Source organism: Miniopterus natalensis, chromosome 2 (genome assembly GCF_054644295.1).
Source record: "Miniopterus natalensis isolate mMinNat1 chromosome 2, mMinNat1.hap1, whole genome shotgun sequence".
In the NCBI taxonomy this organism is placed as follows: domain Eukaryota; kingdom Metazoa; phylum Chordata; class Mammalia; order Chiroptera; family Miniopteridae; genus Miniopterus; species Miniopterus natalensis.
Window position 1 is genome coordinate 15,640,914 of NC_142082.1, and position 18,695 is coordinate 15,659,608.

Sequence of the window (18,695 nt, forward strand, 5' to 3'; positions counted from 1 at the left end):
GGAATCAACCAATGAAAACCAATGAATGCATAAATAGAGTAGAGCAACAAACCGATATTCCCTTCTCTCTCTAAAAAAAAAGTTGTATTCTTGGATGTAGAACAGCTAATGATTTAGGAACAACTTTAAGACTCAGTTCATTTTTTCTGATTATGAAATAATAGCATAGTGGATTATAACTCCTTATGATAATAGGGACAAAAATGGTAAATCTAGTTTAATGGGAGGTATGTTGTGATCCTACTTTAGAATTTTGGAAAGATTACATATTCATAACTTTTCCTGGTATGTGCCGTGCCTCCTGCTTTGGCTGCTAATACAGTCAAAAAGTCTGTGCTAGGCTGAAAATAGAACCTGACTTGGTTGCTCAAGGAATCAATTAATAATAGATGTTTCATTTTATGCACTTTTCTTATTTATAGTATGCCGTATTTAATTTAGTAAAACTGGAGAGAGGATATTCAGGTCATTGAGAGTTTTGCTTTTAGATCTGAGAAGCCATGAACCAATATATTTAATATCAGAGACAAGAAAAGACCCATTGCTTTATATATACAATTAGATTTTCAGTGAATGAAAGGGTTTATAATTTGAGGATTACAGATTAATAAAAAATAAGGCATAATGATACCCCCATTTATAGCAGCATGATTATAAATACATTAAATAAATGTTAAAAATAGTAAATGGAGAGGTAGATAGCTGGTAAGTAGCCTTAATTTAATAAGACAAGGTAGATTATGTTTTGAAATCGAATGGATTTAGTATATTATTTAAATGATTCCTGATTTTTAAAACAGTAAATGTATTTTAGAGGCTGAGAAACACATAAGTAGGGATTTTTTTCCTTCTCAAAAAAAGTAACGTGAAAGTTGCATTTTAATCACTGTTTCTCCTGCCATTGTTTTCTAGTCTCTTTGTAAAAAGGCAGTAGAATTTTTAGGAATTAATGAGCTCTCTGCTTTTCGAAAAATTGTTGTACTTCATTCAGGTTCCAGTAGTTGCTCTTACTGCTACTGCAAGTTCCTCCATCCGGGAAGACATTGTACGTTGTTTAAACCTGAAGAATCCGCAGATTACCTGTACTGGTTTTGATAGACCAAACTTGTATTTAGAAGTTGGACGAAAAACAGGAAACATCCTTCAGGATCTGAAGCAATTTCTTGTGCAAAAAACAAGGTGAAGATTTCATGGTTGATAAATTTTGGTAACTGTTTCCTTTTTGAAAAAATTACTATTATTATTTTTTACTATTTCTTTCTAATGTTTATTTAACATACTTCAAATTCTACTTAGCTTTGGTTCAAGATACATAATCAAGATAGTGACTGAGGAAAAGTCAAATTGTGAAGAAATGAATTCTTCTAATATTTTTATACTCCATACTGTTGTATGAGTAGGACATACACTCTTAATAATTGACAAGTAAACAACAGAAACAAATGAGTCTCATATCTGAATTCTATCTAGTTCACTAATTATATGACAAACTTGAGTATTAGGGAATTTTTAAAAGTAATTTTAATAATAAACACTTTTGAGCCTATATCATGTGCCACGTACTACCCTAGGCACTTTATGTGAGTGATCTAGTTGAATCTGTATAACTATTCAGTAAGCTAATATTATTTTCATTTTACTGGTGAAGAAACTGTCACTAGTACTTCTTCCTCCTTATTTTGTTTGCAGGCATTTTATATACTAAGAAGCTTTCAGCCTTATTTCCTGATCTGTCTGCTCAGTGAAAAGCTTAAAATTTTCTAGTCATGAAATGTGTTTTTAGGTCAGTATACATGGAAATAGTCTTTGTTCTACCAATACAAACACAAAATAAATGTAGTCAAGTAGTGTTTAAAGAGCATCGTTAGTGTTTTCCTTTTCAGAAAGGGATAAACAGAAGAGAAGATCCATTCTAGGTTAATGGATAATAACTGTAGTAAGTCTGTAATAACTCTTGGGGGTTATTAAATGGAGGGTTTTGCTACTGGCTCGAGTGTCCTATATTCAGAATAAGACAAGAATGTACTGAATATATTCTGGCTGTTGGTGATCTCTCTGAAGTGATTACTCACTGTACTTCCCTTCCTTTCCATCTTCAACGGGAACCCTTCTCGTAAAGAAGGCTGTTTAATCTAGGCTAGAGTCTCCTCAGTCCGATCGTTATCTACTCTCCTAATCTTTTGTTTTCTATATTCATGATACATTTAAATTAGATAGCTAAGCCTCCCTCACCTATCTAATTTACGGTTAGGTGAAGATCAGTCCCCCCCAGGAAATGGTTGTGAGGGAATAACAGTCTTTAGTAAACTACTTGGCAAAGTAGTGAGTCATCTTTATTCTTTTGATTTTTCTGCTATACAAGTTCAAATTTTTATGTATTTTCTACATATGTACATTGTTAAAAAATGTAAAAAGTGATATGTCATCTTAGTATTAATTTGAACAATATAGATACATATAAATTGAAAAACTCTTCAGTCTTCCCGTCCCATTCCTCAGTTATAATCACCGTTGATATTTTGTCATTCAGGTTTACAAGTTTTTCTGTGTCTGCACTGTACTGATATACACTTGTAGTTTTCAGTGCTGTTAAGTTTATGTAGAAGTAGTTTCACAGTATATCCATTGTTACTGCAGATTTTTCCTTTCATTTAAGTATCTTTGCTATGTTGTGTCCTCTTAAATTAGGGCCTTAATGTATAGGATATTATGATACCCACATTTTGGTCAACAGTTTTTTTCTTAAAAGTACTTTAAGTGAGATTTTGTACTTTAAAAATAATTGTAAAAAAAAAAAATTATTTTATCTTATTCCATGAAGTTATCTACTGTGAGTTCTTGATATGGAAGCCCATTTGGTCACTATTAAAAATTGCCTTGAGTAGATTATTCGGTAATACTCTGCAATTACTCACTGATTTCCCCTCCTCTGTTTATGATTTTCATTACTTTACCCTAGTCCTTCTTAAAGGCTTCATATACTTTTAATTTTTAATGTTTGCTTAGAATTTTATAGTTGAATGCATATAATGATGAACATAGAGTTTTTTCACTATTATACTTTTGCTATAGATTATTAAACTTAAAATTGCATCAAAGGGTATATGTATTAGAAATTAAATAACTTTTTCTATATCTAAAATAGTACACTCTTTTTGTATTCATTAAATCAGCATAAATGAATGTATTTATGGAAATGAATATATTAAGGAATTAAATAAGGTCTATGGAAATCATCATTTACACTTTTAATAAATAAGCACAGGTTTCTAAAACATTTTCTTTTTTAAATTTTATTTATTTATTTTTATTAAATTTATTGGAGTGACAGTAATTAATATGAACATGTAGGTTTCAGGTGTGGGTTTCTATGTTATAAGATTTGTATATTGCACTGTGTGCCCACCACCCAAAGTCATATCTTCTCCCATCACCATATATTAGGACCCCCTTAACCCCACCCTCTTCCCTCTGACAGCCACCACACTGCTGTTTGTGTCCATGAGTTTCAGTTTTATATCTTACATATGAGTGAAATCATATGGTTCTTAGCTTTTTCTGAATGACTTATTTCACTTAGCATAATTTTGTCGAGGCCCATCCATGTTGTTGCAAATGGAAGTATTTCACCCTTTCTTATGGCCGAGTAGTATTCCGTCCTGTACATGTTCCACACCTTCTTTATCCTGTCTTCTACTGCAGGACACTTTGGTTGTTTCCATGTCTTAGCCACCGTGAATAATGCTGCAATGTACAGAGGGGTGCATATATCTTTGCGAATACATTAAAACAGACTTTGTAAGATGTTTTCTATAAGAGTCATAGTCTCACGATGACTAGTAAATACTTCTTTGGACTGTAAAAATGATCTTTTAATATTACAAGAAAGCCTTTGTTTTTTCTGTAAACATAGAAACTCAATTTTATGATCGTAAGAGAGAATAAGAATAATGTAATGTAAATTTTATTTACTCTCCTATGTAAATATTTACTTACCTTATGTAAATGAAGATTGTTAAACTGGTGCTTTGTATTTCCAAAAGGATGGAAATTGCATTTCCAATAGTTGCTAGGTTTTTATCAAGGCTTCTGTTTAAATAAATAAACTTGTCTCTGGTTTTAACCTTAATTTGAACAAAAACTGACTCAAAGATGTTTGGGGTTTAATATAATTCATTTCCACATTCAGCTTGTCATAATGTTTTAGATTTTTATGTAAAGTATATTATTGTTTTCTGTATGCTTTCTCCTTTAAGTCTTTTACTAAAAGGAAAATTTAATTAAAATTTAAAATTTAATTAAAATGAAATGAAATTAAAAATTTTTTAAGGAAAATTAAATAAGATGAAATTTAAACTGGTGTGAAGCATGCATATACATATTTGTTTTTATGTTCTTTTTTTTTTTAGTTCTACCTGGGAATTTGAAGGTCCTACTATCATCTATTGTCCTTCCAGGAAAATGACAGAACAAGTGACAGCTGAACTTAGGAAACTGAAGTTAGCCTGTGGAGCATACCATGCAGGCATGACTGTTAGCTTAAGGAAGGAGGTTCATCATAAGTTCATGAGAGATGAAATTCAGGTGAAGATCGATCATCATGACACTCTGTTCTCCATAGTGGAAACAGATATTTTCCTATTTATTTACCAAATCTTTATTGAATACTTTCTTTGTATTGAGCATAAAATAGTTCCTCTAATAAAGGGAATCAAAGTATAATGTGGGAGATACATATGTGAACAAACTCTTATACACTAGTATAACTAGCAGCCTGTAGATAGAGCTGAGGTGCACAGAGGAGGGAATGCTAGCTATTTAGGGAGGCTCTGTAATGGGCATAGTCCACCAGGAAGAAGCAATTTGAGTAGAGTCTGAACAAGTGAGTAGAAGTTTTTCAAGTGTGCAAGACCATTCGGTGAAGAGGGAAAAGGAACTGGTGGTAGAATTCCAGAAGGGAGGGCTCGCATGTGCAAAGCACTGTGATATGAGAGTGCAGGAAATTGTGAACAGTTTGGAGTGGTTGGAGAGAAAGGGAGTGTGGAGTAGGAATGGCTTAGAGTAAAGGTATAAAGGCACGGAGGAACTGTTAGAGACTCAGCAAATTGAGTAGGTTGGTTGGCCAGGTTACAGAGGGCCTTAAGACTTGTAGAGGCAGGCTGAGATTGGTGTGAAGTGCCTCTACGTTGTCCAGACTACTTTAGCCTTATAATATTTTATTTAAATGAAATTTTATCTAGTAGGTAAGACAGGTTAAAGTAGAATGATTCTTATTGAAGTTGATGTGAGTGAGAAAGGGGTCCAAGAGCCTCCTTATCTCTAAGATAGTCCTTGTGGATATCTTATAATCCCCAGAGCTCCACAGAATGGAGTTTGAACACCATCTATTCTGTGTTTTTGAGCAAGATAATATGGTATTATAGAAACATACGACTGGCAGCACTAAACAGGTTTGGTTTGAAGGAGAAAACTGAAGCGAGGAAGGGTATCGATGAAGCTACTGCGAGGTGCTACAGCTGAGATTCCTGTAGTGATTTGCAGTTATGCAATGATTTCAATCTGTAGTGATTGGAATCCTGGTTCCATGGGTGTCATACAGAACACTGGGGAAGATTTAAATTCAAGTCACATTAGTAGGTTTAAATCAACAACTTCATACTGTCGACATCGTATCCACAGTCACTATAAGCCTGTGGACCAGTCCTCCTCTCAGGTTAAGAGATGAACTTCTACTTTGCATTTTTCTGTCCAATAGGTCATCCATGTCCTCTCTCTCCAGCACTCCCTATTATTTGTAGTTGTTAACCACCCCAAAGCAGTACTGTTCAGACCAGTTACCTCAGGTGTGGCGTGTGCACACTCTGTAAAATGCACTCTGCATTGCCGTGGTGCAGCGCACCTGCCCGATAGCACCTGTTCTCTCTTCCTCCTCTTTTCAGAGGTGTGAACAGCTATCACAGCTGGCTAGAATAGAGATTTTACCCGCAGCCTTAAATGCTTATATTTTTATTTTATTATCTCAGGAGCTTGAAAGTTATCAGATAAAGCGTACTAGCTGCTGCTTACTGAATCTTTACAGTCCATGTTTGAGCCATTAGCTGACCAATGATTTCCTCTAGTATGCTGTATTACTAATTATTCATTTAGGTAAAAACATGCCCTAAGAGACATGAGAGAGTACAGACTTTCTCTGTGTATAATTTGTTGTGATGGGAAACTTGTTGGATGCATCTGGGTTTCCTGCCAATATACAGCTTCATTGAAACATTGCTTTGAAGTATGGTTTTAAAAACCTCACAGTGGTCACTAATTATACTTAATATCGAGAAGGGTATATGCATGTATATGCTGTCATATTTCCCTTTTTATGACAGGATGTTGCAAAATTTTAGCCACATTATGAAAATTAAGAGATTAATATTGATTGTGTCACCCTAGGCTGACATCAGGGTTTCTGTTGTGTCTGACCACTGACCAGTGTAGTCTTTCTTTGCCATTGTGAATAGTTTAGAATGGTTGGAGAGAAAGCTTCACATATGAAGTGAGAGTTCCCAGACACCTTCTCGAGAATGAAAATACATTTCCTCATCTATATAGAATAGTATGGTGCTCTTGGTATTGATTACTTGCCATTGAGTATTTATTGAGTGCCTACTGAATGCATACATGTACAGAATTCCAAATATTCACACTCCTGTCTTTACAGTTGATTTATACTTTAGTGTGAGCCTAAAAGTAGAGTTCATTTTCCCAGTTCACCTCCCTGGCTCTTATTATCTTGGACTGAATGATGTTTAGAATCTTAATATTTTCTATTTTATAATTTTAGAAGAACATTTTTTTCTTTCCGATTATTCATAACCATATCTAACCACCTTTGGATGTAGATTTGCAGTTTTACTCTATGATCACTCATTTTTACTTTTAATCTTAACTTTCAGTTTTATGTCCTTTTGTATTTTATTTGTGGTTTAAGATGGCTTGAATTCCTTCTCTTTCTGGAATGAGGTTGTGAATTAATTACTTGATAAAATATTTTTACTTACACCTGAGAGAATAGGTTGGTCTCATCTAAGAATAGTATCAGATGATGAAAATTAAATCTTACGAGTTATCTATGCACCCCCCCCAATGAACTATATGAGATGATGAATGTGTTGAGTATTAACCTTATTAATCATTTCATAATATGTATGTGTATCAAACCATCACATTATACATCTTGAGCTTACACAATGTTTTTGTTTTTGTTTTTTAAAAATATATCTTTATTGATTTCAGAGAGAGGAAGGGAGAGGGGGAGAGAGAGATAGAAACATCAATGATGAGAGAGTCATTGATCAGCTGCAGCCCGCAACCCGGGCATGTGCCCTGACCGGGAATCAAACCCTGATCGCCTGGATCCTAGGTCGATGCTCAACCGTTGAGCCACGCCCGGCCAGGCAGCTTACACAATGTTATATGTCAATTATAACTCATTAAAGCTGGAAAAATTGAGTAAGAAATAACACTTAAAAAAGAAAACTAGAATTCTGTTGCTTATTCACTCTTATGTAGCAAATTTGCCTAGTCTTAAGCACTAAAACCTTTTCTTGATATATTTCCATTCTTGTGTTTATTTCTCACCTTTATTGTACTTTCTTTCATTCAGCATTTTCTTTTTCTTTTTTCTTTTTTCTTTTTTGGCTAATGTTAGTCCATATTAACACATTTTTAAAGGCACTTTAATTTTTATTAATAATGCATGTATGTAAAGAACTAAATAGCTCTACAGTTTTACAATGAAAAGCATCAGCCCCTCATCCCTTTCCTACTTTTATTTCCCATTCCAACTCTTTTAGTTTATTATTTTGGTATTTATTGCTATATCTTACAGTAATTTGCTTATACTGCTACTACTTAGGTTTTTAAAAAAATTGGATTTGTTTATTAGTTTTAGCCATCATCTGTTTGACTTCCTGCTATGAAAGATGAAAGTTTAGGTCTCTTTCATATCCCTTCCTTCCCTTCTCCTCAGCCTATTCATATATTTCTAACCCCCTTTCTTCTCAATATTAATGTCAAAATTTTAATTAGATCAATATATATTCAAGTACATATATATATAATTATTTCTCTGTAAATGCTTTTTATTACTAAGCCATGTAGTATATTATTGTTGCTTTTCTTGCACAACTTCTTGAATTCTTATTGTTAATACTTTTTAAAATTTTTGTTTAGTTTTTTGTGTTCTTGTCATTAATTCTTCCCTGAAATTTCTCCAGTTATGTAAATCTTCTTCCCAGTATACTGCTGTATATTAGGTATTCTACCAATTCTATCCTTTTACAGATGCAGAGGTAAATTCATGTTTTATTTTACCATCTTTAATGAGATGCTTCATCTTAGAACAGTGCTAGAAAATATAAAGATACTGTGCAATTGGGTAAGAACTCTTGAAACTTCATAATAACACAAAGTATCATTTAATGTAATAATTATTTTAAGACTGTTTTGTGTCTTGTACTTAAAGGGAGAGAGAAACCACTTTATTTGCTAATTCTTATAGAGAGGAAATAGAAGTCCTATTTTATTATGGTCACTAATCCTTAATCTATAGATTGGGTAGGTAATCTTTTTTTAAATTATTTTGTTTTTTGTTAATCCTCACCTGAGGAATTTTTTTCTGTTGATATTTAGAGAATAAAATGGGGAGGAGGAGAGAGAGGGAAAGAGAAACATCATTGTGAGAGAGACACACTGACCCAGGTAAGTGCCTTTGACGGGAAATCGAACCCTTTACTCTTAGGTGCGAGGGCCAACACTCTAACCATTAAGCAACACCAGCCAGGGCAGGACAGGTAATCTTTTAATTTATAAATGATTGGTTGAAATTATATTAAATTCAGTTTTATGCCAAGGACTTTAGTTAATGAACTAATTATTCTAATTAAAAGGTAAAAATGTAAGATTTTAGTTCTGCTAAACTTTGTCAAATTATCTTGTTATTTACTCTCAGTGTGTCGTAGCTACCATAGCTTTTGGAATGGGTATTAATAAAGCTGATGTTCGCAAAGTCATTCATTATGGTGCGCCTAAGGAAATGGAATCCTATTACCAGGAGATGGGTAGAGCTGGCCGGGATGGACTTCAGAGTTCTTGTCACCTACTCTGGGCTCCAGCAGACATTAACTTAAATAGGTAAAAACATTTTCACACTTGTAGATTTTTTTCTTTCTTTTCGTATAAGCTTTAAAGCATTTGAGGCAGCATCCAAAATTTCAAGTAATGTATTCAAGTGCATTTGAAATGATACAATACAGAGAACATCTAAGAACATTTGTGGTAGGTGCTGCCACCCAGAGGAGATGACCTATTTCAGCCATGCCTTATTTAGTGTGAAGAATTAACTAAATCGGGACTCTACTGGGAATGTAACAGATCCTATGCAATAATTTCCTAATGTTGTGCACCCATAAGCTGTTTTCTCCTCCTCAGGTTCACTCAGGTTTCCATTTGTCTTCAGCCACAGTTACTTCAGATACCACCAGTTTCACTGGGTTTTTTCATCCCATGCTATAGTGGTGCCTATTCCAAATAACTTCTGCTCACCGCTGTTTGGTTATCTTTACTATTTGTTTCCTTTGTCAGTTCTATGAGAGCATGCCCCTGTCCTTGACAGCGTGTGATAATCATGTTGCTCTGTGCTGATTGGCTGTCATGAAAAATTTTTTAAGTGTTTAAATACAGGAAAACCGTTCTACGTAAATACAAAACAAGTATTTCATTGGCACTTAAGTTCTATGAAATTTATATTGGAAAGGAAAACTTCACCTTGAAAAATTTTCAGTGTCAGGTTTAGCCACTGATTCCCTCATCCATAGGGGGAAATTTTTCAGGAAAAAAACTTCTCTGTGGTAACTGATGATGGGCCTGCCACAGTGAAGAATTTTCAAAATGCACTTCCATGTAGCTGAATAAATTGAGCTCTTGAATGGACATATTAGCCCATTTTATTAAAATTATTAGAGTGCCTATCCATTACAATTTTAACTTATTAATCATTTAACAATACCCCCTTTTTTTTTAGTGCCCACTATGTTCCAACCATTAAGCTCCATGCCCAGGACACAATGATAAATAAATAAAAGCAGATATGGTACCTGTTTCCATAGGACTTACAGTATAATGGGAACAGTAGATCTTAATCACAGAATCATACAAATACGGATACATAGGGTTCATTTTACTATTCTCTTTTTCCTGTAACAAAATCACTAATGCAATTTTACATATTCCTGTGATATTTTTAATTGACAGGAAGCGACTTAATGAGCTACATAATGAAAATTTTCGATTATACAAATTAAAGATGATGGCAAAGATGGAAAAATATCTTCATTCCAGCAGATGTAGGCGACAGTATGTATTATTTATTTTATATAATTTAATCACATAGATTTATGGGTGGTGCTCTTTTAAGAAAAAAGTTTTGCAAAATGATTAGAGGTATTTAGAAAGAACATTTTGTTGGTATTGCACATGTGCTGAATTTTTAAGACAACTTTCTTTTTGCCTCAGTAAACTGAAGCCAAATAATGAGGTCCCAGGTGAATCAATTAATGATGATTTCACCTCATTATTTTCAGCAATGAATTTAACATATATGTTTTTGTTCTTTTATTTAATTTTAAATTTTCTCTTGGGTAGAATCATCTTGTCTCATTTTGAAGACAAACAACTACGAAAGGCCTCCTTGGGTATTATGGGAACTGAAAAATGTTGTGATAATTGCAAGTTCAGGTAAAGATTTCTTTTTCTAGATGGATATTCTAAAAGTCTTTTCTTTGTTTTTCTTCCTTTGCAAATAATTTTTAATTGATTTTTGTCAAATGATATGTATTATAGTTTTTAAAAACAAAATAATAAGCTTATTTAAATAAATGATAAAGCAAATAATATTGAGTATTTTGCTTTATAAATAGACAAACCAATAAAGTAAAAGACCTAAATATAACCATATCAAGTTACATTAAATATAAATGGTCTAAAATACCATTTAAAGGCTGAAGTTATTAGAATTGGTTTTAAAATATGACCCAACTATATGCTGTCCATAATAAATCTACAGGTATTTAAAGGATACAAACTAATAGTGAAAACACTAATGGAAAGCTGGAGTTGTTATTTTAATATCTGACAATGGAGATTTTGGAGAAAGAATATTACCAGAGGTAAATAAGGACATTACATAAGGTCGTTCTGCCAATGTATCAGTCAGGGTTCTCTGGAGAAACACCCTCCTCTCCCCACAGAGAGAGATTTTAAGGAATTGGCTTATTTAGTTGTAGGGGTTGGCAAGCTGGCAGGCTGGAAGTTGGGCAGGATTTCCATATTAACAGTCTTGAGTCACAATTCCTTGTTTTCCAGCAAACCTCAGTTTTTGCTCTTTAAGGTCTTCATCTGAATGGATAAGACCCCCTCACATTTTTAAGGGTAATCTTTATTCACAGTAACTGATTGTAAACATTAATCATGTCTACAAAATACATTTATAGCAACATCTATATTAGTGTTTGACCAAACAACTGGGTACCAGAGCCTACCCAAGGTGACACATAAAGTTAACCATCATATCCAAGAACACATAATTCCATGTGGATATATACTTAACAAAAGAACTGACAGAACTGGAAAGAGAAATAAAGAAATCTATAATTATAGTTGGAGATTTCAACATCTTCTCTCAGTAATTAATAGAACTAGTAGACAAAATCAGTAAGAAGATAGAACTGAACAAGACTTGTCAACAGACTGGATCTAATTAACTTTTATAGAACACTCCACACACCAACAGCAGAATACACATTTATTTCAGGCATAGATGGAATATTCACAAACGTAGACCATATTCTGGGTCAAAAACAACACATTTAAAAGAATTGTACTCATACAGAGTATGTTTTCTGGCTATGATGGACTGAAACTAGAAATCAGTAACAGAAAGATAACAGGAAAGTCCCCAAACACTTGGAAATTAAATAACATACTACTAAATAATCCATGAGTCAAAGAGGAATTCTCAGGGTAAATCAGAAAGTATTTGAACTGAATGAAATGAAAATATAAAATGTATGGATGCAGCTAAAGCAATACTGAGGGAAATTTAGAGCATTGAATACTTATAATAGAAAAAAGTTTCCAATCAGTAATTAAACTTCCACCTTAGGAAGCAAGTAAGCACAAAGCAAGCTAAAAGGAAGCAGAGGGAAGGAAATAAGAAAGATAAGAGCATGAGTCAATGAAATAGAAAACAAAAACAATAGAAAAAAATCAATGATCTCCTAAGCTCATTCTTTGAAAAGGTCAATAAAATTGATAGAAACTTCTGAAAAACAGGAGACACAGATTACCAATATCAGGAATGAAAGGAATTTCAGTACAGACCCAACAGACATTAAAGCACAATAAGGAAACACTGTGAATAACTCAGTGCACGAGATGAAATGTAGTAACTCCTGATCACCTCAAACAAACAAAACCCACAGTGAAACAGAAAACCTCTGAATAATCATACAACTGTTAAAGAAATTGGATCCTTGTCTAAAAACACCAAAAAAACCTCTGAAAATAAATTCCCTAGCCCAAGTGGTTCCAACAGCAAATTATACCAGCATTTACAAGAAGAAATAATGCCATTTCTACAATGTGATTCCATTTATATGATATTCTCTCAAACATAAGACTTCAATATAGGGAAGAAGAAAAGATCAGGGCTTGTCAGAGGTTCTAGGGAGAGGGGAGGTATGATTACCAAGGAATAGCACAAGGAAGTATTTTGCAGTGATGGATTTGTGGTATGTCCTGATTGTGGTGGTGGTAACTATTGTGGGGGTGGTTAGATGAGTCTATGCGTTTGACTCCATGGATGTGTTTAAATTTGTAAAACTTTACACACACACAAACATACAGTCAATTTTACTGTCTATTAATTGAAAAAATAAAGTAAAAACAAATGGTACACCTAGTTGAATTAACTGTGTACCTAGGTGTGGTCACATTATTAAGGATGGAGATATTCTCTCTGTAGTGATAAATGGTCCCGTCACCAAGAGCCCAGACTTGTTCTGTGTACCTTAAAACAACAACAACTCTACAAATGTATAAAGCACAAATTTACAGAATGGTTGGAAGTTACCAACAAATCCACCATCAGAGAAGGAGTTTGATATAAATTTTTAATTATTGGTAGGTTAAGCAATCAAAAAAATTAGTAGGTTCTTGAAAATTTGGTCAACATAGGAACAGTTTTGATTTATCAGGCATGTTGTGTATAGAACCTTGTACCAAGCAATTAGAACAATGTATCTCAGCCATTTTTCTTCATGCCTACATAGTTAATGGTAATACCTGTATAGCTCCCGAGGCTAGTTGAATCTAGGTTCTGTCCAGACCCCTAAGCTCTGAGTTATTAAGCTGTTAGCATACCTGTATCCATTTGCAGCACACTGGCTGGGAGGCACTGAATTAGAGACTACACTTACACATACATGGAATTTTTATAAAAAATTGGCTATGTATCAGAGCAGGGGTTGGCAAACTATGGATGTGGACCAAACTTGCTGCCTGTTTTTGTGACTAAGATTTTCTTGGAACACAGCCATGCCCTTTTGTCTATGTATTATCTATGTCTGTTTTGCTGAGTAGCTGCCGCACACAGACTGTGTGGCCCACAAAGCTGAACTGTTTACTCTCTAACCCTTTATTAAAAAGTTCTCTGACTCCTGTACTATACTATACTGTAGCATGTCTCAAAAGTTTCCAGTGTGTTGGAATGAAACATACCATATTCTCTCCAGAATGCAGTTGAATTAGAAGTAGATAGAGGGTAAACGAATTCTCATTCACTTGGAAATTGAAAACAGCACTTTAAAATGACTCACTTATCAAGAAAATATCACACTGGAAATTAAAACATTTTTAAAACTTAGTGATGATTTCAATAATGTTCATTCAAACTTGTAAAAAGCAGCATAGATGGTACTTCGTGGGAACTTAAATACTTATATTAGAAAAGGAAATTAATGAAATAAGTATCCTACGAAAGAAGTTAGTAGAATAAATAAGCCTAGTCTTGTTTTCCTAAACAAATTATATCTGGAATACTGAATATATTCTTATTGCTTCTTCAAATATATTTATTATAAAGAAAGCAATTGAATTAGGTAGTTGAACAGTATTAGTTGATTTTCTCTCAGGATTCCTTTTGTTCCCAACCTGCTTTAAAGGACTCACATTTGTTTTAATGATAATTTCAAATCTACCTGAAGGATGTCTTAGGAATTTAACTTCTGAAAAGGAAGTAAATGAAAAGTTTATTATCTCTGTATCATATTTTACAGTTGTTCAAGATTAAACTAAAAATTTATTGCATAGATTTGTTTTTAAGTTAAAAAGATTTTTTGGCACCAAACTTCTCCTTCCAACAAAACCTAACACAGAAGTCCAGTATTTATATAATCAGTAATGTGAGCTCTTCGAGCTGTAATTCTGCTTTCTGATTGCATGAGCTTCTTCCTTTCCTTCTGTCTTTGGTCTGAGGTATCTCCTGTGAAACTTGGGTTCTAAGGCACTAGGGTTGAGAACCATCAGCATAACATACCTGTGATGCTATATTATAGCTTGTGTTTCATGTTTTACATACTTCACATGCTCTTGGCTGTAATGAACTTTATTTGTAGTTTCTGAAGAAGTTGGCACATTTGAGATATTTTTAAAAAATTTATCGTTGTTGAAAGTATTACAGATGTTCCTCCCCTCTGCCCCCATTGAACCTCTCCACCCCTCATCTGCCCCTGCCCCAGGCCTTCTCCACACTTAGCTAATTATTACACTATATTTTTATTTCTAAAGGTACATGCTTTAGCTAAGCTTTCTAACAGATTATTATTTTTATTTAGATTGTATCATTGCTTTTCCATTGATGACTCAGATGATATATCACAGGACTTTGGTCCACAAGCGTTCCAGCTATTATCTGCCATTAGCATCTTAGGAGAAATGTTTGGAGTTTGCCTTCCAATTTTATTTCTCCAAGGATCTGTAAGTATATCTGTGAATCACCTTCATAGTTTTTTTAGTCCCATTACACTTTTCTTCAGAGGTTTGCTGTATTACAATTGTAGCTTTGGCTTTAGATGAGTTATTGGAAACTCAGAGAGTCATATTAAGTTCCAGTTAAGGACTGCATTCCTTACTCTTGACAAAAGCTGTGTGTATCCCATCTACTGCTGTTTTCATATTTCAAGCTGATGTTCAGCTCTGAACTCAGTCTGGAAGCAAGTTTATTACATTGCGGTTGGATAATCCCTAGACTGGTTTTTCTTAGGATAATTAAGAAAAGTTAACTTTCATTGCGACAAGGGACAAGTAGAACAAAATTGTATCTTTTGGTGCCCTGGAAAGTAATAAATTCTTTGAATGAAATTTTAATCTCAGCGATTATTTGTAAAAACAATATTTGGCAGTATATTTTTCCTTTTCTTCTATTCTGTTTCTTACCAGAAGTATTTAGAGTTCCAAGGAAGTTTTTTTTTTTTCTTTGCCAATAAATAAATGGTTAATCAGCTACTTTTTTTGAGTGATTAATGTGCCAGTATTACACTGACAACTGCAGGTAAACATGAATAAGTCACGACCCTGGTAGTTAAAGAGCTTTTTCTGTAGTCCTTTTGTTTGTATGATTTTATTCCTGATTTGGAATTCTGTAGAGCAAAGCTAAGTACTGTAAATTGATAGTAGTTGACTAAATCAAAAGTGGGATCGAATCCTTTGCAAATATGTATATTTATTAAAAATGGACTTCAAAGTAGAGATTAAAGTTCTCACTTTGTATATAGAATTAAAGAAATAATTTAGGTAAGCATTTATTTGTTAAATACTTGAATGCTTCATATAAATATTTTCTGAGTTTTTTATTTTGCTTAGAAAAGGACGTATTAAATTAGTCAGTTATTAATATTTTTAGTGAAATATGTTGAAAATGTTAACTTTTTGGGTACTGATATTTTAAGATTCTGAGTGGAGTTAAAAATTTGTTTTAAATCACCAGTTAGGTTAGAAATTTAATAATAGTGTTGCTTAAGGAACTTGGGTTTAGCTGGTATGAGTTTTGTTTTTTTATAAAAATGATTTAAGTTGCAAGGGATTTATTAAGTATTATTGAGATCTATGAACGTTTCTTCTGTCTTTGTCATCTTCAAAACCTGTGTATCCCAATTGAGTGTATAATTTATAAAAATTATCCTTGTTTTAATTTGGCATAATCCAGTAGTATCCAGTATCAACAAATAAGTGGAAGTGGGCTCCTAGACAAACTTGAACTGGTCACAAGAGGGATCAGATTTCACCTATTATTTTGAAAACCAAGTCAGACCACTTATACTGACAGTCTCTTCTGGGAGTCCTCAAATTAAGAAGTTTATTCTTTGTGAAATTTTATATTACCCTTGCTAGGTAAAGGTGTAAAACTTTTTAAAAAGTACCACTTAATGAAAATTTGTAGACATTAACCACAGTGAAAATAAGGCAGGTCCTCCCCTGCCCCCCTTTCCATCTCAGTGATCTTGGTAACTACTGGGATATCGTTTTAAAATTTATAATTGCAATTCCTTTGGGAATTTAGTAAATTGTCCACCTTAACTAATTTAGACAAAATTAATATCTTTGTAGATAATTTTTATCTGTAAGATGATAAATGTCTTAAACCAGGAACTTGTGAAGTTTATTTAAAGAGATAACATTTGTATGTATATATAACAAATATAATTTCAGCAGCACATGATTCTCCTTTCTTACACAAGATTTTTCTAAATAGTATAAGTGATTATGCAGCCCATCCAGGTATTTGTGAGTGGAGTTTAAAATTCTGCTTCTGAAGCACAAATTTAGTTAGAAATTAAATAGTAGAAATGTTGCCTCAGGAACTTTGTTCAGCTGTCTAAACAACTCACCACATAAATATCTTTAAACACCCTGTGAGAAAAAGTGGTAAGATATGCAGGTATCTTAATTTTATAGATGAGAAAACAGAAACACAGTCATTAATTTGCATTACTAGAGATTAAGTAAAATCTCTTTCTTGATCACATTATCATGGTTCCAGAATTAGATGACACTTCTGATAGAAGGTGGTTTGACTGTAGACAGCCATTGGAAAACTATTGGTAGTGTTAATTACTTTTTCTGATTTTCAAACTGTCTAACATTTAATTTTCTTGACAAATGATTTCTTCTGATTTAATTATATTCCTAGAGATAATTATTGTTACTTTATTTTTTGGTTTTATTTTGTACATAGATTAACAGCTCCAGAAATGAATTTCTTAAACCCTGAAGTGGCAGCTGTGAGCTTCTTTGGCCTGTAGGAACTGGAAAAGAGGCAAAAGAAAAAAATAGTAAAAATATAAACTATGGGCTTGTTTTGTATTTTAAGAACATAGAGATTTAAAATTTCTTCTTTTTCACTAGTTATTAAACATATATTTTTGTATAGGGCACTATACTGTTTTGTGGGGAATCCAAAGCTGAATTAGTGAGACTTACCCTCTAGTATGGAAGGTGTTACTTGGGAAGAAAGAGGTATAGTATAGCACAGAAAGAGATAAGGGACATATGAGTAGACATAAAACATTATTTAAGTCCTGAAGACAGAATGCTTGTTAATAGCTAGGAAATTAGAGAAGTAAGCCTCTGTGAAGGTATCACTGCAGCATTCTGTTTTGTGGGTGATAATAGTAGTAGATTTTGGCATTCAGACATGGAATGACAATAGGAGGTGTGTGTGTAAGTGTGTGTCTGGCATAACTACAAAAAGCAATGTGATTTTTAAAGAAGTTAATTTGGAGAAGTAGCAAATTTGTTTGTTTTCTCTATCAGATAGTGGTGCAAAGATTTTGCTTTTACCAGGTAGTGATATTTTGCATTGTGTACTCTAGATAGTCACCTGTCTTTATTTTAATACTCAGCCATCCTTGATATGCCAGATTGGTGCCCCTTATTTTTTCAAGATGATTTTTTAAAGGAAAAGAGTGAGATGATAATTTCTCCTTTTGAATACATTTCATAAAAGTATAGATACTTAAAGCAAAGAGGCTGTTTGTTCCTAAGACTTTTGGTACAGAGTCCCAGAAAGTTAAATGACCTGCCCTAGGTCATACTGTTACTTTGTGCCAGAAGAAGGGTGAGTAAGGAGCTTTCCTGAGAACTATTGTAGTGTTTTTTTCTATTTATTATATAAATATAATATATTGTTTCTGTTCACATGCAGCTTTAAGTTTTTATTTTTGATTGAATGATCTAGAGATGCTATAATGAAAATTTCTGATTGGTAAGGGATGTGTGTGTAAAATATGCCACTCCTTAAAATTAATACCCTAATCTCTGTATTGTCTATAGCAGCTTTCTGTGCATGGTGATTGCCATGGAAACAAGACAGTGTAAACTTATTTACACAGTGCACAGTCTTCACAAGGATTATTGATCATAAGGGGAAGGGACAGTTCCTACTGATTAGAAAAAAATCTCATTGCTTCATACTAGTAAATGTGTTCATTCTCTTCAGGTTTCTTCCTGCTTATGAAAGGAAGGGCTAGAGGAATAATTTTAATGTCCAGATTGCTAGTAAGCACTAGATAGGGAACTTAATACATTTGGTG

The 18,695-nt window shown here is 33.4% G+C and overlaps 1 protein-coding gene across 8 annotated transcripts in view; it reads left to right on the forward strand.

Moving 5' to 3' along the window:
• The window catches only part of WRN (WRN RecQ like helicase), a 99,711-nt gene that overhangs the window by 54,651 nt on the left and 26,365 nt on the right, over positions 1-18,695 (forward strand). For all 8 annotated transcript variants that reach the window (XM_087814152.1, XM_087814153.1, XM_016209082.2 and 5 more), the window contains 6 exons: positions 992-1,179; positions 4,410-4,584; positions 8,999-9,180; positions 10,300-10,401; positions 10,690-10,782; positions 14,940-15,081. In XM_087814152.1, the coding sequence (XP_087670278.1) occupies positions 992-1,179; positions 4,410-4,584; positions 8,999-9,180; positions 10,300-10,401; positions 10,690-10,782; positions 14,940-15,081 (882 nt within the window). The remainder of the gene's footprint in view (positions 1-991; positions 1,180-4,409; positions 4,585-8,998; positions 9,181-10,299; positions 10,402-10,689; positions 10,783-14,939; positions 15,082-18,695) is intronic.